Consider the following 21,226-nt stretch of genomic DNA (forward strand, 5'->3'; position numbering starts at 1 on the left):
CTTCAGAAAAGGAGCTAATCTAAGGGAAGGAGCCTCATAACAAGGACATTGCTCCCCACCTTTGCCTGCATCCCCAGACCCCTTAATTATTTCCCAGATCCTGTGGTAATCAGAGGGAATCTAGGACAGGGCAGGTGATGGTATAGAGCAGGGTAGGAAAGTTGAAAGAGAAAAAAGGAACCAAAAGAGCAAGAAAGTCTTGAGAAACTGACCTGGTTCAGTCTTTATTTTCTTTTTCTTCCCAATTGGCTAGCAGAGGTCATTAGATCATGGAAGAAGGCACCCTGAGAGCAAGTAGGGCCCAATGACCGGGTTCTTCAGTGGGTGAGGGTAGGGGTCCTTATGAGAGAAAACTATAGTCCACTGGCCTGAGATGAGCCTGCCTTAAAGGCTGGCTGACCTTTACATTCCTGTTCCCCCTTAAAGCGGGCTGGGCAGTGGTGGGGGCCACAGACACTCACACATCGGCAGAGAACCACAGAGAAAATAGGGGCTGGCCAGTGCTGAGGGTAGGAGCAGGAGTGCTGAGAATCGGCCGGGGAATCCTCACAGTGGGGCCTTTCTGGCCCTGCACCCTCCTCCACCCTCAAGACCCGGGGGTTCAGGTTTAGTGGGTAGTGTTGCCAGAGAGCTGGTCTCCTTCCCCGCACTTCTCTGCTCACCCTTTCACCGGGTGCCTCCTCCGAGCTGCAAAGAGGAGGGGGCGGGGGTAGGGGGAACCAATCCCGGCAGCGCCAAAGGGGGGAGGTGGCGGTGACAGCCGCGGGGAGGGGGCGGGAAGAGAGGCGGCTCGGCTCCAGCTCCGCGCTCTTCTCCGCTCTGCCTCCGGCTCTGCGCTCACCCACTGCCCAAGCCTGCCGCTCCTGCCCCAGTACCCCGAGGTGGGCCCTAGACACCGGAGGTCCCCTGGCTCCTCGCCCCAGCCCTTATTCTCCGTACCCCAGCCCCCGAGAGCGTGCTACGCCGCCAGGGGGCGCCGTGTGAGCTCCCTATCCCGGCCACCCGGCGCCCCCTCCCACGGCCCAGGTGGGGACGGGAGGGGGGCGCCGGGGGCCATGCGGGGCCAGAGCCGTAAGGAGAGTTTGTCCGATTCACGAGACCTGGACGGATCCTATGACCAGCTCACGGGTGAGTCGGTGGCTTGGGGGTCGGGGGCGGAGGAGGGTAGATTGCGTCTCCCCTAACCCTTAAGCTCCTGTGACTCCTGCCAGGCCCTTACCCACACTCTGACCCATTACCAGGCACCCTCCCAGCAATTCTGGGCAACAGGACACTGAGGTTCAAAACCTTGGGTCCCACGGGGGATGGGGATTCAAGGGAGGCAGCAGGTGTGGGAATGTGTTACACAAGGCTAGGAGGGGGTCTAGAGTGGGAGGTGTTACATGTGTGAGCTCCTGTCATTCTGTGTGTGTCTGTGTATATATGTGTGTGTGCGCCTCCCACAGCTGGTTGCCATGTGCCCTGGGCTTGGTGACAGCCAGAGTTAGTGTGATTGCGTGTGACTGTGCAATTGTATGATCCTGTCAGATGTTTCAGTGAGGTTGTGTAGGACCCAGATTGTACTGATGAAGTTGTTTTGACCATGTATCTCTGTTCTGTGTGCAACTCTGCTTTGAGTGTGTGATTCTGTATGAAATGCCATGTGACTACCAGTATGTGTCAGGTTTTTACTTTATGGTGGTATGCCTGTTTGTAAGACTTTGTGACTGTGAACCTCCTGGGACAAGCATGTGTTAAAGTGGGCTGGTTGTGTTTTGTGATTGTGAGACTGATTATCTTGGTGTTTGATACTGATTGTGTACTTCATGTGGTGATGTCTGCAGTGGGGCTCTGTGTCTGTGACAGACCTTACCCTTGCTGCCTCTCTGGCTTCTTGGTGCAAAAGGGGTCCTTAGTGCACACCACTGCTTCTCCACGTTTTCCACAAACAGCCCAGTGGACCCGAGGAGGGACTTGCATCCATCTACCCAGCCTGGCTTCCAGGAGGGACACCCAGCTCCTGTGGGGAGGCTTTGGTTAATGCTGGGTCAGTGCCCCGCCCCCCAACAGCCCTCCCAAAACTTCACCCAAACCTGGAGGAAAACAAACCTTCTTGCTTCTCCTCCAGACCCAGAGATAGAAGCTCTAGGCCTGGGAAGTGCCATGTGGCCTCTTCTTATAAGTATCTTCCAAACCACTTTGCTGCCCAGGCATCCTCTCTCTCCCACACTGGGGAGATATGTGAGACCAGTACATCTGTGCCTGTGCATATTCCTGGGTTTGGTAGGCAGATCCATGTGTTTGTGTGGGTGACTGTGTCACCTTGTGTACATTTCCATGTGCGTGTGTTTCTGTCTCATTGTGCAGCCAACCCAAGAACTCCAACAGAGAACAGGAAGAGGGAGACTGTCTCCCCTGTGTCTGAAGACAAGCTGAGAAGGTGAAGGGAGGCCAAGATCCATACCTGTCTTCAGTGAGGTTAAGACTTGGGGATGCCAAGAGGACTAGGTGTGACTCACCCACCCCGGAGAGGTTCTAGTCCCTAAGCCCAGACTCCCAATCGAGGGAGCCCTTCCACTCAGGCAGGCCTCAGATGTGACCTAAATGAGCTTCAGACCCCGGTGGATTCCCAAGGTCCAGCTGACAAGCTCTGCTTTGAACTCTGTTCTCAGTAGCAAGGGCCCCAGGGCCCTTATTAGCACCACATCAGTCAGTGTTTGCTTCCTGCTTTAACTGATCCTCTGCTTCACTTGGGCTTCCCTTGTAGCTCAGTTGGTAAAGAATCTGACTGCAGTGCAGGAGACCCGGGTTCGATCCCTGGGTTGAGAAGATCCACTGAAGCAGGGATAGGCTACCCACTCCAGTATTCTTAGGCTTCCCTTGTGGCTCAGCTGGTAAAGAATCCACCTGCAATGAGGGAGGCCTGGGTTCGATCCCTGGGTTGGGATGATCCCCTGGAAAAGGAAAAGGCTACCCACTCCAGAATCCTTGCCTGGATAATTCCATGGACTGTAGAGTCCATGGGGTGGCAAAAAGTCGGACACGACTGAGTGACTTTCACTTTCAGTGGAATCATCCCCTCCCCACTTGGCTGTTTGAATCAGAGATTAGGTAGAAGTGGGGAAGCCCTTGTACTGGAAGATGAAGGAATGGAAATGTGAATGCCAGCTCTGTTTGACTTTTGCGCTCTGGGCCTCACTTCTCTCATCTGTAAAATGGGAAATACTACTTTCTACCTCCCTGTCTCCCAACGGAAATGGAAATTTCAAAAGTTGACAAGCATCAAAGAATTGTGTTCCACGTCAGCATCCACACGAATTGGAAAGTGGGAATAAAGACTACCAGGAGCTCTCCTTTCGAAGGAGGGCTTATCTTCAGCAGGAGATAAATGGGGTTGGGAAGCCAGTATTAAGGAGTTGGGTGTCTGGAGACGCTTGAGCTGAAGCCCGAGGGGAAGTCGTTGTCCGCGGTGCTGAAGCACGTGAAAGGCGGAAGTGCACCACTGCTATTCAGGTTTCCAATGTTCCTTGTGCAGGCAGGATTCCTTGGATCGAACCTGGGGGTGTTCTTCGATTTCAGCCATCCAAGCCTATCAGGCTGACAGGGAGGAGGGGGTGCTAAAATCATACCTCAGGGCATCCTGGGTTGCCCCAGCCGCTTTCCTTACTCCCACCCCAGGCTCAAAACAAATCTGAAAGAGACTTGAGGAGAAACCAGTCTGAGCCTCGCCCCGCATTCATCCCCTCCAGTCTTCCCAGCCTATCAGTACCGTTTGGCAGTGCGAAGAGGTGAGAAAAGGCAGTAATCAACAGTCGTTCTGTCAAGCTGGAATCAAGGAAAGAACTGAAGAAGATGGGAGAGTTGGGACCTGGCTGGCCAAGGCCTGAACTCGGTCCCGGTCTGAGATCTTCAGAGTCGCTTCTGTCTGGCCATAAATACTGTTCCGAGATTGGGGCGCCCCCGTGTGGTCTTAGTGAAACCTTGCTTTGCAGAGCTAATTTCAGATGGGGATGTGGCCAGATTTGATTCCACGAAGTTCAGAGGTGACTCTCACCTCCTAAATGTAGGATTTTCAGCCAAAAAATATGGAATCCCAGTCGGAGGAGTGGGATCCCCGTAAGCTCTGTTAGATGGTGTTAGTGGTTTTAGTGGGCCCTGGAAGGGTTTACTTTGGTTATAACCAGATAGGGGTGAGTCTAGGAAAGGGGTCAGGGCCAGGACTTCGAGTAGGGGGGCTTTTCCTCGATGCATTTAGCTGACAATCAGCATATGATGGGAGAGTGTGAACCCCCTGAACCAGGACATAGCGACACAGAACAGTTCTGTGCCAGACATTCAGAGTCAGAAGCCAGAGATAGTAGGGGCACGTCCCTGCCGTCCCTCTGCCACCCCAATACACTGGTCATTTTCTCCTCTTCCCTCCTATTCCCGCACCCATTGGTCCAGGAAGTATGAAAGTGTGGGGAGTTGCCATGACAACTAAGTCCTCTAACCCTTCCCTTCTCTGTCAAAAATGGGAAGAGGAGGGGGCGACGCGGCAATAAAAGATGTTTTCTCTCTCCGGATCCTTTTTCAAAAACCATGGGTGCTCCCTTCCCCACCGGAAATTCAGAAAATGTTCCCAGAGAAGGCTCTGAGGGAGAGTCCGTGCTGCCCGTTTCCCGTCTCTCCCCAGTGTGAGAACTTTGGGAGGGGGTGCTTCAGACCATGGGGGCCAGGGCGAGTTCCCCTCTTATGACCTGGAGAGGACAGGAAGCGGAACACGACTCTACTGCCTGAGACTCCGGTCCTTGTGGGTTCGGCCCTCCCGCGCCTCCCACACGGGGCCCACTCCTTGGGGGCGGAGATCAGAACACCCGAGCTTTGAGGGCGGAGCTTGGCCACTGTGCTCTCGGCAGGACCATGAACAGATGCCCCCGCAGGTGCCGGAGCCCGTTGGGGCAGGCAGCGCGATCCCTCTACCAGCTGGTGACTGGGTCACTGTCGCCAGGTATGAGGAAGGGAGGAAGGGGCTAGATCCCTGAAAAAGTAAGCGAAGAAGTAAAATAGGAGCCTTACAGAGATGGGGAGAAAAAGGGTCCCTCGCGGAGATGGAAGGGGCAAGATCCCTCAGAGGAAAGAGTTTAAAGGACAACACTCCAACAGAAGTGGAGCTTGGGATAGGGTCCCTTAAAATGAAAGTGGGGGACATAGTAGTCTTCAAAGGGGAAAGGACAGAGGCATCACGGTTCCTCACAATGGTGGAGGAGGGGGCAAGGTTTCTCAATGAGAGCAGAGGTGGGGACCTCAAGCAGGTGGATGTGGGAGATAAAAGGAGGGGTATAGGGATAAAAGGAGGAAGCTTGCAGCAGGCGGGGAAAAGGCAAAACCCTTTACTGAATTGCTTAGTTTAATGGGATCTTAAGATGACTAGGGGCAATGTGCAGAAAAAAAAAATTCTGAAGTAGGACTGGACCAATGTGAACTCAGCTAGTGAGTTTATGCGTGATGGCACGGATAGACTTGTGTGGCATAAGAATTGCATGTCACTGTTTTGTCTATCTCTGGGAGTCTGAATTAAGGGGGTTTGTACATCACTGGGGTTGTGATCACTGGGGCCATGCATCCCTGGGGTTACATATTCCTGGGATTCTGTGACACTAAGACTGCGCTTACTGGAAGTCTGTGCTTTAAAGTTGGGTTAAGGGTTCCTGAGTCACAGTAAATTAGTTGTGTAGACTTTACAAGGTTGTACCTTGGTGTGGGATTTGTGGGATTTATATGGCATGTGGATTGTGGGTATCATATAAAGGCACTGCTGAGATTATACACACTGTGGGTTTCCTTAGAGCTGCCTGGGTAGGGCCCAAAACACCCAGCATCCCCTCCTCACCTGGCCAGGGGAGACCAAAACAACCTAGCCCATGGCATTCTGGGATCTAGTTCACTGGCTCTTGCCACAGTATCCCCTTGAGCCCCTGGAGTATAAGCAGGCCTCTCCTTACCATGTGCTCCCAGAAGGAGGGGCCATGGTGCTGAGCCAGAGTCATACTTGGATGTCTCTTGGGGAGCATGTGTCCTCCGAGCCCCTGCTTGGGCCTGTCTCAAGTGACAGATGGCTGGAGCGAGGCAGAGCAAGCTCTCAATCATAGCAGGCATGACTTCCAGGCCCTAAAATAGCCCCAAGGCCTAGGGAGGTCATTAATCACCTGATGCAGCTGGGGGCTGCTGTGTCCTAGCCTGGCTGGGGATGGAATGGGGCTGAGGGTTGGAAGAAGGGTCTTCACTGGCTGGGTCCTTCACTAGGGGAGCAAGGGCAGATAGGAACGTGGTCTGGTTACCTAGTATGGACCCCCTTCAGAAAGTAATGTTTCTCTGGATTTGAACTTCATAAAGTAAATGACTCAGTGATAGGGGTATTTCTGTGGTGAGATTTGAGGGACCTAAGGAAGAGTTCTGGAGAAGGCAATGGCAATCCACTCCAGTACTCTTGCCTGGGAAATCCCATGGACAGAGGAGGCTGGTAGGCTGCAGTCCATGGGGTTGCTAAGAGTCAGACACGACTGAGCGACTTCACTTTCACTTTTCACTTTCATGCATTGGAGAAGGAAATGGCAACCCACTCCAGTGTTCTTGCCTGGAGAATCTCAGGGACGGGGAAGCCTGGTGGGCTGCCATCTATGGGGTCGCACAGAGTCAGACACAACTGAAGCAACTTAGCAGCAGCAGCAGGAAGAGTTCACCTAATGCTTCAAGATAATTTCCCTTCAGCCCTCACTCTGCCAGAAGAGCTTCCATTAAGACTTCACTCCTCTGGATGAACAGCCAAGTGGAGAGGGATACCTGGGGAGGGCAGACCTGGGCAAGTTTCTCACAAGGCTCAAAGCCTAGAGAGGTCTCTGAGTAGGAGGAAGAGAGAGCCTGGAAAGCAACTTGCTCTTTCATTTCTACTAGATCCTGCCACCAGAGGCATGGGTGATTTAGGACATGGGTCTCTGAAGGGTGAGGGTAAGGGTTAGAGGGAAGAGGAAGGTCCATGGACAGGGCAACTGGCTGAATGGTTGTCCATCTGTCCATCTGTGAATCAGCAGCAGAGAGGAGGGATATGCTGCTGTGCTGCCTCTTTCAATTCGAATAGTCTGGCTTGGCATCAAAGGCTTCATGGTCTTATCACTCATAGCTCCCCTAATACGAACTAAGCTGCAGTCACTCAGGATTCCTTAACCCCCATACACGTTGGAGAGACAGACGGAAGGAGCTGGCAGATCACTGGTTCTGGTTCAAGTCTTGGTCGGTCTTTTATCATCTGTATTGTCATGGGAAAGTCACTTCTCTTTGAGCTTCAGTTCCTTCATCTGCAAAATGGGTATAGTTCTACTCTATCTGACCGTCTCAACTGTAATAATAGACTACTAATAGGTCTGTTATGAGAACTAAATGAGATAACGTGCAAAGTATCAAGAATATAAAGCATGCTCAGTAAATGTTGGGCCCTTTGGTAAGGCAGACTGCTGATCTTTCAGCCATCCTTAAAGAACTAGCTCAAAAAATACCCTTTCCAAGTTTTTCCTGGGCTCCCAGTTAGAGTTCATTTCATGGCCAGTTCTTGAATAGTTCCTAGTGGACACACAACAAATATTTTTTGAATGAATAGTTGCCTTATAGTTCTGTCAATGGCTGTCTCTCCCTGCTCAGGAAGCCAGAACCCTGTTCTGTTCACCTTTGTTGCACTGGCTCAGAGCCTGGCATTCAATTTGTATAGGTCCAATATTTTTAATATCTTTGCCCTCTAGGAGCTGAGAATCTAATTGAGGAAACAAGATTGATCCAGAAAGACCTGAGTTCAAATTTGCAACATCCTTTCTTAGCTAGGTGACCTTGCGTGAGTTCCTTTACTTCTCTGGGCCTCATTTACCTCATCAGTGAAATGGGCACAATACTTTTCATCTGCCTACTTCATGGGGTTGTCGTGAGAAGCCTTGGAAGTAACAATGTTTGTGGAAATGCTTTATAAATTGTTAAGAGCTGTAGAAATGCAAGCAGGGGAATGTCTGTTATTAATAATAGCAGGAAACAATTATAAACAGTTACTCTGTGCTTGGAATTATTCTGACAGCTTTCCATGTATTAGTTCATTTGGTAGGAAACTGAGGCACACAGAGATTAAGAACTTGCCCAGTTAATTGCAAGTGGCAGATCTAAACCCAAGGAGCCTGGCACCCTCACCCACACTATCTCCTACCATGCTATGCTGCCTCCTTTTACTGTTCCCACTAATAACATTACAGATTTAGGTTCTGAGTTTTGAGGGTCCAACAGTGAGTATGGTAGAATTTCAGGTAGCTAGGAGCCTGCTGCGGAGAAGGCAATGGCACCCACTCCAGTACTCTTGCCTGGAAAATCCCATGGATGGAGGAGCCTGGTAGGCTGCAGTCCATGGGGTCGCTGAGGGTCAGACACGACTGAGCGACTTCACTTTCACTTTTCACTTTCATGCCTTGGAGAAGGAAATGGCAACCCACTCCAGTGTTCTTGCCTGGAGAATCCCAGGGATGGGGGAGCCTGGTGGGCTGCCGTCTATGGGGTCGCACAGAGTTGGACACGACTGACTCGACTTAGCAGGAGCCTGCAGAGGGCTGGAGGTTCTGAAAAGGGAATTTAAGCTGTCCCTAAAGGACAGGTAAAAATGTAGGACAGGAGAGCAGAGGGTGGGCATTCCAGGCAGAGGGACTAGCAGGAGCAGAGGTAAGAAACAGCACTGAGTTTTCTGTGTTTGGGGGACAGTCAGGAGGCCAAGCTGGCTCAAAAAAGAGATCTGCTGATGAGAGTAGGGGAAGGGTATTAAAAGCCATATATGGATTTTGGATGGTGAGAGGGAGATACTGAATATTTGCTCATTTTATTTGTAAACCCTTCAAAGGTGTGAGAAACCAAAAACAGTCCCTGAGTTGACTTCTTCCTGGAGGAAGGAGCTGGGAGGGGCAAGCTCTTGCCCAGTCATTCCCACACCTTCCCATGGATGTTGGGAGAAGGAAGGGGTAAGATACATGGTGTGAGATGAAGGCCTGACCCCCAGTGGTGGCCTTATAGAACTGCAGATCCGTGAACCTCAAATGAAGCAGTAGGGACTGGCACCCATCCCCAAGTTGAGTTCAGTCGCTCAGTCCTGTCCAACTCTGCAACCCCATGGACTGCAGCATGCCAGGCTTCCCTGTCCATCACTGACTCCCGGAGCTTACTCAAACTCATGTCCATCAAGTCAGTGATGCCATCCTCTGTCTTCTTCTTCCACCTTCAATCTTTCCCAGCATCAGGGTCTTTTCAAATGAGTCAGTTCTTCACATCAGGTGGCCAAAGCATTGGAGTTTCAGCTTCAGCATCAGTCCTTCCAATGAATATTCAGGACTGATTTCCTTTAGGATTGACTGGCTTGGTTTCCTTGCAGTCCAAGAGACTCTCAAGAGTCTTCTCCAGCACCACAGTTCGAAAGCAGCAGTTCTTCAGCACTAAGCCTTCTTTATGGTCCAACTCTCACATCCATACATGACTAATGGAAAAACCATAGCTTTGACTAGACGGACCTTTGTTGGCAAAGTGCTGTCTCTGCTTTTTAATATGCTGTCTAGGTTGGTCATAACTTTTCTTCCAAGGAGTAAGCGTCTTTTAATTTCATGGCTGCAGTCACCACCATCTGCATTGATTTTGGAGCCCCCCCAAATAAAGTCTGTCACTGTTTCCATTGTTTCTCCATCTATTTGCCATGAAGTGATAGGACGAGATGCTATGATCTTAGTTTTCTGAATGTTGAGTTTTAAGCCAACTTTTTTACTCTCCACGTTCACTTTGAGGCTGACACACAGTCATCTCAGAGCTGTATAGGGAGGGAAGGGTCCTTCTGGGGTTAATCCTCCTAAACTGGGCCTCCTGTGTGGGCAAGCTGTCTATGAAGGGAGCCACTGTAGTGTAGTGTAGTGTAAAGTGCAGGCTCAGTCAGGATGGCTGAAAATTTAAGATCTGACACTTACTGATCTTGGAGGTTTGCTTAAACTCCTTTTGCCTAGTTTTCCCACCCATAACAGTACCTCATTCACAGGCTTATTGTGTAAATTCAGTGTGATGATGTCACACTGCACATTATCTACCACATACTGAGTGCTCAGTCCCTCACCAGATGTGGCAGTAGCCCAGAGGCTGGTGTCTTCTGGCTCCTTGGCTCAGCAAGCCTCTCTCCACCTGCTACCACACACCACCAGCTGGAGGGAGAGCGGAAGATGGGGGAGGAGCTCCAGGAATGCCCCCGGGCTGGGTGGCTCTCTTGGAAGGTTCAGGTTTCCCTCTAGCCCTGGGTTTCTCCTGTCAGCTCTGTGAAGATCCCCAAAGAGCAGGCAGTACTTTGGCAGCCCCAGAGTGAGGCCCCTGCCAGAAGGAAGGGAAGAGCACACCCTTCCTTTACCCATCTTCCCAACCCAGGGATCGATCTTCCCAACCCAGGGATTGAACCCAGGTCCCCCGCATTGCAGGTGAATTCTTTACCAATTGAGCTATCAGGGAAGCCCTTCCTCTCCCAAGGAGGTTGATTCTCTGGGTCCTAAAATCAGCTTCAATGAGTGGACCCTCCCCAGAGGGTCATGTTAGGGCTAAGCGGCCTTTTTCCCCTGCCCAGGCTATTGGAGCTAATCCTTCCTCCCCTGGACCTCAGTTTCCCTGTCTGTGGCCAGGAGGAAGAAGAGTGCTTCCCACCTCTTAGTCTCCATGGCAACCTCTATCAATGTAGATGGTGTCCTCCTGACTGGAGAGGTCACTGCCTTCTCCTCCCTTATGCTTTCATACAATTTCATGCAGATACAATTACACAACCACTGCAGACCCATACTCCTAACTAATTAGGAGTAGGATACTAATTAGGAGAGGATATATCCATATTACCAATCTTCAGACCCCCACGTCACAACCCTGCTAAAATATAGATACCTCACACTCTATACACACTCAGAAATACTCCAATACACTCACACACACCACAGACACCCAGGTTACATACCCATATACACCACACACATCCTAAGACAGGTGCACAATCGTGTAAACACAGAGACATATATAAGAGGTACACATTCTCTGCACACAAACACAGGAATATACACACATGAAGACACCTAGACACCCATAACATATTCTTATGCACATACAGTTCCTAGTTTCTGTCTTTAACACACACACACACACACACATACACACACACTGCCCGCCCCTGACTTCTAAGCATAGGTCTTCCCTCTGCCCCTTTCTTTGGCACAGAATAGCCACAGGGTGTCTGAGGGAAGCTGTCCTCAGGGGCAGAGGCAAGTTACTGCTGCTTCTCTGGCCTGGCCTGGGCCATATCCTTCACACCAGAAGCTCCGGAGGAGATATCAATCTATAGGCTGAAGTGGTCCCCGTGAAGAGGAAGAGGCTGTGGCTGGGAGGCCTGTGGCTGGGAGGCTGTGGCTGGGAGGCCTGTGGGGAGGCGGGGTAAGAGGGGAGAGGGAGGAGATCCGGGGAAGGAGCAGGAAGGGAGACTGCAGGCGGTCCTGCTCAGTCTGGGGAGCTGAGGGGGAGGAAGTGTGAGTAGGGCAGGCCGGCCTCAGCCTGGGGGGCCATGCCCCAGGCCCACCATGAACCTGGAAGGGCTGGAGATGGTCGCTGTGCTTGTGGTCCTCGCCCTGTTTGTCAAGGTCCTGGAGCAGTTTGGTCTCTTTGAGCCTGTCTCCTTGGAAGGTAACGCAGGTATCTGGGCATGTCTGGTCTGCTGGCTAGAGGGACAGTGCCTGCAGGGTTGGGGACTTTATGACTAGGGTGGGGGCTGCAGGGGTAAGCAGGTTAGTGATAAGATGGGGCATCTGGGGGAGGGGAAGAGAGGAGGTGGGGAAGTAGGACATCATGGAGAGGTAAAGAGGGGGACTCAAGGGGTGGATCTAGGGAGGAAGAGAGGGAATCTGGAGGACTGGGTGTCTGAGGGAGGTGAGGAAAGAGGGCCAGGATGCAGGGAGGTGGTGAGGGGTACAGCATGGGGTACTGGGACTGGGTATAAGGAGAAACTGGAGGAATGAGGAGAAGTCTGGAGATAGGCAGAGGTATCCAGATAGAGGAAGGAGGTTCCGGGAATCCTGATATAACACCAGACTTCTGTGGGGGCAGTCCCCTTTTGGGGTCACAGACCCACAATGGCTCTGAAGATGTGTGTGACTCTCCACACCTCCATCCTTGCAGGTTTGGGTCACAGTATGTGTGGACTCAGTGTGTGAGAGATAGAGGGGGTGGTGTGACTGGGTGTTCAGGTGTGTAAGAAAGGACAAACTGTGTGACTCCTTGAACCTGTGTATGTGACAGGGATGTGATTGAGCATGTCTGAGCGACATGGCAAAGATACCTGAGGGGCACAGAGTGTGTGGTTGAGCCTCTCGGGGTATCTGATTGTGTGTGTGGCTGTTCCCAGAGTCCCTGAGGATATGCCAGCTCTATACCCAAGGCAAAGGACGGGATGGGTTCTAGAGGAACAGGAGTTGGGGATACTATGACTGAAACATTCATAGATCAACTCTGGTAGGAGGGTGAGGGTGGATCAGATCAGGGACCCTGCTTCTCAAGACCCCCTGCCTCTCCTAGGTCCTCTCAGAATCTGAGGGCAGAATGGGCTGCAGAGCCTAGACATTGTTGGTGGGAAGTCAGTTCTCCATCTGACCCCAAAGTCAAGTGGGAAGAGTGATACTGAAGGTAGAGAGGGGAACATGTTCTGCTTTCTCCAGGGATTTTTAGCCTCTCATTTTTCATACCAAGAACTGTGCAGCTTCATAGCATGGCTGTTCCCCAGTTCCATTATGGACAGGAAAACAGGCAAGAACCATGATAAGAGGACTGCAGGGTAGACACGTGGGAGAACTGAAAAGATGTAAAGGGAGTTGAGGTCAAGAAGAAGGCTCATGAAGTGCCTGCTTTAGGGTTCAGTAAGAGCAGAAAAGTCTTAGTCTACCCTCCATCCACTGCTGCATTTATTGGAGTGGGGTGAGGTGCAGGGATTGGTGTTGGATGCATTGGGATTCATTCAGTCCTGAAAAGATGAAGTCACTCAGAATCTAACTTGCTGTCCCCTTTAGACTGTTGGTGCAAGAAGGGGGTGGACATCCAAGGAAACGCAGGCATCCTGTTTGCTGAAGGCACCCCCTTTCTCTCCCCAATTCAGAAGAGCCTAGAGGAGACTGAGTCCTTGAAGCAGGCAAGGGACCAGATGGGGGCATGTGTGAAGAGGGGGAGGCTGGGAGAGGCACGGGAGCCATCCCCCAGTCCAGAGGCTACTATACCACCGGAGGTCCCCGGCACAATAGGCTTTGGGAAACCAAAGTCTGGGCTAATGGAGCCCTGGGCCAGGGGCCAAACCGTCATCGATCACCCACCCAGCTCACTGCCTCCCTCCCTCCACTCCATAGCTCCCGGGGAGAGAGGACAAATGGGAGAGAGAGGAGGTGCCAACTTCAAGCAATTCCCTCCTGGGAGCAGAGCATCTTCCTGAAGGCGGAGCCTGGCTTGGGATGTGGGGCCTGTAAGGGAGCTGGGGTGTCAACCTACCACTAAAGGAAGTTGGGCCCCTCCAGCAATGGACTGAAGCCAACTTCAGTCAGTGTGCCAGGTCCAGTGAGCTCTGGCCCTGGAGTCTGGAGGTGGGTGCAGCCAGGAGACAGACAACAGGGACTTGCAGGGTCTCCCTGGGATAAAATTAGAGCCCCAGGATATGTATGGAAGTAAGGGGAAGTGAGGAGAACTGTGATTTGTGGATTCCAGATAGCCCTACATGACAATAAAATACTCATCTCCAAGGTCTGTCATTGCCTCAAAGTTTGCTATCATTTCACCTTCAAAGAGTAAGTCATACTGGACAGGACTGGGAGGGGACACAATTTTAGGGTGGATGAATTAGCTGAGAACTCTATTCTGCTGGCATGAAGATTCTAGGTGCCTTGAAATGAGGGACTATAGGAAAGAAAGGTGGGTGTGCCCAGGGCAAATGTAGGTTCTGAGGGTAAGGTGCTTAGATATCTGGTGCCATGGGCACCTAGGTCACAATATGATATGAGCATGATGACCATACTGTGACATGATGCCCCAGGGTCATTGTGTGTTCTTTGTGTGGTTTGATTGATCATGCTCTGTGTAAGATGGCCTATATGGCCTACATGTCTGTCTGGCTTTTCCTGGGTCAGTCACATTTATGTATGTTTGTATTAAAGAGTAAGTACTAGGTCAAAGTAGGTGTGTCTGCGTCTGTGTGTGTGTGTGTGTGTGTGTGTGTGTGTGTGTGCATGTGTTGGGAGGCCACTGGGTTTGAGTGAGGTACTGGGTATCAAGCTGTCCCTGTGTGGCATCCATCACTCTGTAATTTATTGTTCTATGTATACACACCTGTCACTGTATATGTGTGTGTGAGAGAGAGGTGTCCTTGGGTTGGACGTCATCCTCAGAGGTCCAGCTATGTAGCCCTGGAGCCAAGGACACTGGGTCAACAAAGACTGAGGCCAATATGCCACTTCTTTCCGCCCCCGCCATCTTGCTGTCCCCAGCTGTGTCCCTTTATACAAGGTGCCCGAGCCATGTTGGTGGACCTTCCGTGCTTGTGAAACCCACTGGACTCCCCTAACCGGCCCCAGCTACTCTCTCCACCCCCCATCTTCCCCCAACACCCGCCCCCAGCCGGGGTTGATTTGTGATGATGGGGAGGGTACAGGGAATGGAGGGACAGCGGGGTTAATGTTCCCTCCTGGGGTCTTCTCTCTTCCCAGGCCACCCTCCAGGGCCCACTAAAAAAGCGCTGAAGCAGCGGTTCCTCAAGCTGCTGCCATGCTGCGGGCCCCAAGCCCTGCCCTCAGTCAGTGAAAGCAAGTGCCTCTCCTGTGCTTCCGGGGGTGGGGCCCGTGTGTGTCTGGGAGTAAGGAGTGTGAGAGCGCGTGTGGGCGTGACCAACTTGGCAGAGGTGGGCTGGGCGCTGGCTGACCAAAGTGTGAGGGGGCGTGACTACCCAGGGAATGTGTGGGCGTGGTCAGCGTGGAGGCGGGGCCTGAGTGTGGGCCGTCTGGGTCTGCAAAATGGGCAGGATCTGGATTTGGGGGCGTGGTCAGTGTGAATGGCTGAGGTGTCTCTGATTCTGTGTGAGTGTGGCCACGGTGGCAAAGGTGGGACCAGGTGGCTGTGAGGGTCTGTGCATGGGGTTGTTGTCTGGCCGCCCTCCCTGTCCTTGGGCATGTTTTGGACTTTGAGAGGTAGGTCACCAGTGCCTTGACTAGACGGATACAAGTGTAAGGGCCGAGTCCACCTTCCTTCAGATACCAAGATACAGGAGTTTTCTAGGACCAGCCTGGTCCCCAGTTGAGTGACCTCGCTTTGTCCGTAGGCCTCAGTTTCCTCGTTTGGGCCTTGTCCACCTCACAGGATTATACATACTGCATTTTGCAAGCTATAAAGACCCGGTTTGTAGTCATTACTTGAGAATGTCATTGTGTTTGATTCTGCTGGGTCTCACATGGGGGTAGATTCCGAAAAAGGATAGGTGTGATATGCGTAAGGTCCGATTTGTGTGTGTCTGTGCTCATTCGTTATGCATGCCTTTGCGTGCGCGAGGAGATATGGAGTGTGCATTGTAACAAGCAGGTCTGTGAGATTTGCTGTGAGTGTGAGGGACGAGGTGTGTGCAGTTGGCCGGGTCTTCCGCTTTCTCGGTGACAGTTCGCTCCCTTCAGCATTAGCCGCCCCAGCCTCCCTCCGCCCCCACAGACCCCGCCTGCTGGACCCAGGTGACTTATTCTCCTGGTGGGGGCGGGTGCGGGGAACTTTGGGAGCCTGGGTTGGGGGCATCTGCCTGGGGACTGGATGTTGGGAACTGGGGAGGGGCTGAGATGGGGCTGGGGTGGTGGCCTTCTCTAAGGCACATAGATAGGGGTGTGGCAGGAGTTGGGCTATGGATGGGGCTTGGCTGGAGCTGGGTGGGGCATGGCTCAGGCATGGCTGGGATAGGCGGGGCTTGGCTGGAGGGCTGGGTCTGGGCGGGACAGGGTAAGACTGGGCGGATCTGAGTTTGGTAAGGGAAGGCCCAGAGTTCCCACCCTCAGAAGCCGCTTCTCCAACCCAGTTTTCCTGTTCCTGTCCTGGGATGAAGATGGGACTGGAGGCCTTCCCCTCCAACCAGGGATCAAGGGTCCAGGGGCCAGCGCTGACTCAGACTGCTGGCTCTGGGGCTAGGCCTGGCCTTGGACTAAGCCCGCTGATTAACTTCGAAGCTGACTTGGTGTCTTCTTTCCTTGCCTTGAAGTCCTTGGCTCGGGATCAGGGGAACTGGCAGGCTGGTCTCCTGCGTCGGAGATGAGGGGGTTGGATAGTTAAGTGATTTTGAAGAGGGGTCATGGGGGACAGGCCTGAGGCGCGGCTGTCCCCCCACCCCCACCCCACCCCACCCCCGCCCAACCACCCCCACCCCGCAGACAGCGTGGAGGATGAGTTTGAATTGTCCACCGTGTGTCACCGGCCCGAGGGTCTGGAGCAGTTGCAGGAGCAAACCAAATTCACGCGCAAGGAGCTGCAGGTCCTGTACCGGGGTTTCAAAAACGTGAGTGCAAAGCTCAGTCTAACTGGGGAAGGGCGGGGTCTGTGCAGGACTTTTCTTGCTTCCGGGAGTGAGAGCGATGGGGAGGGGAAGGGACAGCTCCTAAATAGCAGTGCCTGCCAGTTTAAGAAGGGAGCCTGTTGACTGGCCTGTCTGCTCTGTGCTTTTTATCTGTGCGCTTGGGAGAAGTCTTCCCTCCAGTAGAAGTGCTACATGGTGAGCCCCTAGAGACGCAAAGACATCTCCCCTCTCTGGGAGTCTCTGACCACCAAGAGGGTGGGGTGGGAATGTGAGTGAGCAGACGGGTGGTGAGTAGAAGAGGGTTTTCTTTCTTCCTTAAGTCTGCTTTCCCTCCCCATCCTACCCACAGGAATGTCCCAGTGGAATTGTCAATGAGGAAAACTTCAAGCAGATTTACTCCCAGTTCTTTCCTCAAGGAGGTAAGGAGACAAGTCCTTGGGGAGAGGTTCTGGAGGGGTTGGAAATGCCAAGTGAATGGGGTTGGCAGAGCCCCATAGAGGTAGGGAGGTAGGAAGTCTGCTCCTGTCTGGAAGCCAAGCTTGCTCACCCACACTTATCCTACAGACTCGAGCACATACGCCACTTTTCTCTTCAATGCCTTTGACACCAACCATGATGGCTCAGTCAGTTTTGAGGTGAGCTGGAGGAGGTGGGCCAGGGAAGCATGTTTCCTGGGACTTCAGGGCCAGGCCAAACCCAGAAAGAGAGTTGAGTGAAGGTACCTGAAGACTCATTTTCCCCTGCCTCCTTCCTAGGACTTTGTGGCTGGTTTGTCGGTGATTCTTCGGGGAACCACAGATGATAGGCTGAACTGGGCCTTCAACCTGTATGATCTCAACAAGGATGGCTGTATTACCAAGGAGGTGGGGGGGCAACTGAAGAGCTGGGAGTGGGGGTTATTTGTGTATGGGGACGGACACAGGGCCCCTAGGGGGGGAATGTGACCCACATATGCATCATCAGCAAGGGCTGAGGTCTGCCCCAGGCCCCAGGCCTTCTAGTTAGGAGGCTGGAGGCTCTGAGGAGGGATCCTCTTCTCTCTTGGTCTAACAGGAAATGCTTGATATCATGAAGTCCATCTATGACATGATGGGCAAGTACACGTATCCTGCACTCCGGGAGGAGGCCCCAAGGGAGCACGTGGAGAGCTTTTTCCAGGTGCCTGGGACTGGGCAGGCTGGGTTTTGGAGTGAAAGGAAGGAGGCAAGTTCCCAGCAAGGAACTTACCTGAGTTCCGCCTGCCTCTCTCCTGTCATCCCTCCTGTTTTCTCTACCTGACTACCTTTTTGCAGAAGATGGACAGGAACAAGGATGGCGTGGTGACTATTGAGGAATTCATTGAGTCTTGTCAAAAGGTACAGGCCCCTGCCCTCTACATTTCCCTGATCTGGACTGAGGGCCTGATACAATGATGTAGGAGAAAGCTCCTTTGGGCAAAGTACCATCTCCCTAACTACCACCAATTCTGAATCCTTTTCCTTCATAACTTGAGGAGGCCTATCTCTTCCCCACCTCTCTGATTGTCTCCTTCTTCACTGCCTGTCTCTGTCTCTGAACGTCCCTATTTCTGAATCAGTGTTCTTCTCCCTTTCTCTGATTAGCTCTTTTTCTTTCTTTCTCTCCAATCTGCCTCTCCCACCATGGCTACAGGACGAGAACATCATGAGGTCCATGCAACTCTTTGACAATGTCATCTAGCTCCCCAGGAGCGGGGGTCAGTTGCCCTGGGGGGATCATACTCTAGCCCTAGTCCAGGTGGACCTCACCCTCCTCTTCCCAGGTCTGTCCTCATCCTAGCTCTACCCTGGGGGCTATAGGAACCCAAGAGCCTGGGGATTTGGTGGTCCATACTGCTGGAGCTGAGAGGGGTAGGGAGTGGGCAGAGTGTATCTGTGGGGGTGTTCTCAACTCCCAACAGCTCCCCCTTCCTGCCTGAAACTCAGTGCTGAGGTTGCCCTGTTATGGGAATTGAGTGGTCCTTCCCCTCCCACCCCACAACTGAGAAACCACAACACTAGGCAAAATGTCTCCTGCTATGGTGCTTCCCCTATCTCTGATCTCATAAACATTTCCCCTAAGATTCCCTTATAAAATAGCTGTTCTGTCCTTGCCACTGACTGGCCTTGTAGGCCAGGGCCTTTGACAGTGCTGTAGGAGGGGGTCAAGAATGTGGAGGGAGTAACCTTGGGCCTAAGCCAGTGGGTAGGCCCTAGGAGGCAACTGCCGTAGAGAGCAGAAAGGCCTGGGGATTGTCAGTGACAGCATACCAGGCTATCACTTTGAGCTCTACAGTTCTGCCACCCCAAGCCATCAGAATATGTGTTTCCAGGCTCTTCAGAAAACCTTGGAAATATCCCCAGGAAATGTCCATATACTCCTCAGTATCCCAGGAGAACTTGGGATCCAGGTTTTGGCAAATCCCTGGAATTTCTTCCTCTCCTTCCTTCCTGTTTGGGTAGTGGCGGTGGCAGCAGGGGGAAGATGGGTGGGAGCCGTCCTGACTGATACCTCCCAAAGTTTCAGCCTACCTTCTCTGATGACTACAACTTAAGTTTTCATTTGCCATTTCCTCTAGACCTGGAGGCATGGAGTAAGTCAGGGACCACCCTGTGGATGCCTTAGGAGAAAAAGGAAGGAAGGAGGCAGACATAGCATTTGAACCCAGTGTGGGGGCATTTTTGAGAATTTTTGATATACCCAGGCTCTATTCCTGCCTCCCCACATAGCCTCCTCGTAGCCTACTCAGTTTCCTCTTGCTCTAGTCAATCTACCCAGAGATGCCCCTGAGCACACCTTGAAGGCAGGGACCATAGGATCCAGGTCCCACCTCACTGTCAGCAGCCCTGCCACACTGCTACCATTTAATATATCTGCTTGTCCCATTTAGCTCACTTTCCCAGTCAGCTGTGAATTGAGGCAGAGGGCCCCCAAGGAGCCCCCTTCCCCCTAAGAACACTGTTGACTACTTTGCATTTTTCGTTCCTCTGTAATTTTTGTAAAATAAGAAATCACCAGATCCAATAAAACACAATGGCTATGCACAGGTTGCTGTCTCTGCCTTTTTGTCCCTCCTACCCCACACATACACTCACAACCCCTAACTCAGCCTTTTAGATCCCAAAGACAATGCCTCCTTTCCTAGAGTATGGCCAACCCTTGGCGGGAGATGAAGTCACATGTTCTGGAAGAGTTGGAAACCTCCTGGACCTTAGAGAGGCTCCTGAATCTCCCTCATCCTTGGAGGAGACAAGGAAGAAAAAGATGATTGATGTCCCAAAGATTATGCCAAGCCAGCTGTCTTTTGGCTAAACATTCTTTCAAGTCAAATCAAGAATTTCTAATTTACATATTAATACATCTTAGTCAATTTCAAAATGCTTTTAAGAGGGGAATTCCCTTTAGGTTCTAATGAAGTTCCTTTGTGTAAACATTCCAGCTAGTATAGATGTACATTTGTGTCTGTCCTCTAGCCAAGAATGATGGGGGGGCAGATGAAGTGGACCAAGGACAGGTCACAATGGAGCAGTTGACACAAAGGGTAACAGAAGCTTCCTGTGTTGGGTAGGAACCTTTATTTGTTCTGCTCCTGGAGAGGGGCTGCCAATGCTAAGTTCCTCCCATCCTTTCTCTAGGGCAGTGTAATATGGTAACTAAGCTTTACAGTCCATATAAGGGGGATCAGGCCTTCTCTTCCAACATTGTACATGCACACATTGACAAGATCCAGGGAGGGGTATGGTGTCTAAGAAACAAAACCTTACTTCCAGAGTCCTTCATTTTGTCATCTGTTTTTGCTGCTCACATCATCACATAGCTGTCTGCTGCTTAGGTCCTTGGGTTTCTTTGGGTCACAACCCCTCTGTAGGATCTAATTAAATTTGTGGACCTACTTTCTAGAGGAAAAAAATAGCACAGTTTTCCATATATTTTTGTGTCCCTGAAGCCCATCCATGGGCCCTAATTAAGAACCTGTGATCTAGTCCACCTCTCAGTCTTCCATTGTATAGAAGAGGAAACAGGCCCAAAGAGCAGAGAGGACTTGCTCAACATCAACTGATGAGTTTATAAGAGGGTTGATACTAGACTCAGTCCCCCAAATCTCTGTCCAGGGTGGCCTTGGAGCACAGTAAAAATTTGTGTGTGAAAAGATGAATGCTATGCATGTCATGTATAATCCAGACAATGTAACACTGTGACAGGCTGTCATGTTGCCCTATACTTTTCCCTCCAGGCACTTATCAGTTTGTAACTGTATATTCAAGTGTATTTATTTGAGTGATTATTTGTCTTTTTTGTTACATTGTAAGCTCCTAAGGACTCCTTGAGTGCCTGGACTAGGTTTTTTCCCCCTTACCATCCTATCCTGCGGCCTGGCAAGTAATAGGTATTTCATAATTTTATGAATAACTGTATGGTTTGGATAAATGGGCATGGTAAGTATATGTATATAATTGGCTTAAATATGGAGATGGTCTCTATATTTTAGGGTATATTCAAGCTTAAGGGAAGTTGACGTCTGAAGCTGAGAATTTCTGGGAACTGAGAAGTACCCCAGAGCTAGGGCAGACAAATGGGAACCAGGGGGAAAAAAAAAAAGACAAGACAGGAGGTTGGGATCTGATC

The 21,226-nt window shown here is 51.6% G+C and overlaps 1 protein-coding gene across 9 annotated transcripts; it reads left to right on the forward strand.

Annotated features, from left to right (window-relative positions):
- Window positions 760-19,647, forward strand: KCNIP2 (potassium voltage-gated channel interacting protein 2). 9 transcript variants are annotated; one of them, XM_018041326.1, is made up of 10 exons: window positions 761-1,128; window positions 14,769-14,864; window positions 15,678-15,776; window positions 16,461-16,585; window positions 16,953-17,022; window positions 17,168-17,238; window positions 17,359-17,466; window positions 17,657-17,761; window positions 17,896-17,958; window positions 18,254-19,647. In XM_018041326.1, exons 1-10 carry the CDS (start codon window positions 1,056-1,058, stop codon window positions 18,299-18,301), a joined length of 858 nt encoding a protein of 285 aa, XP_017896815.1. In that variant the 5' UTR covers window positions 761-1,055; the 3' UTR covers window positions 18,302-19,647. The 9 variants fall into 9 exon arrangements, with proteins under 9 accessions (XP_017896809.1, XP_017896815.1, XP_017896810.1 ...); XM_018041321.1 differs by having other exon boundaries at window positions 15,723-15,776; XM_018041320.1 differs by having other exon boundaries at window positions 760-1,128; window positions 15,723-15,776; window positions 17,896-19,647.

This window comes from Capra hircus, chromosome 26 (genome assembly GCF_001704415.2).
Source record: "Capra hircus breed San Clemente chromosome 26, ASM170441v1, whole genome shotgun sequence".
NCBI classification, from domain to species: Eukaryota; Metazoa; Chordata; class Mammalia; order Artiodactyla; family Bovidae; genus Capra; species Capra hircus.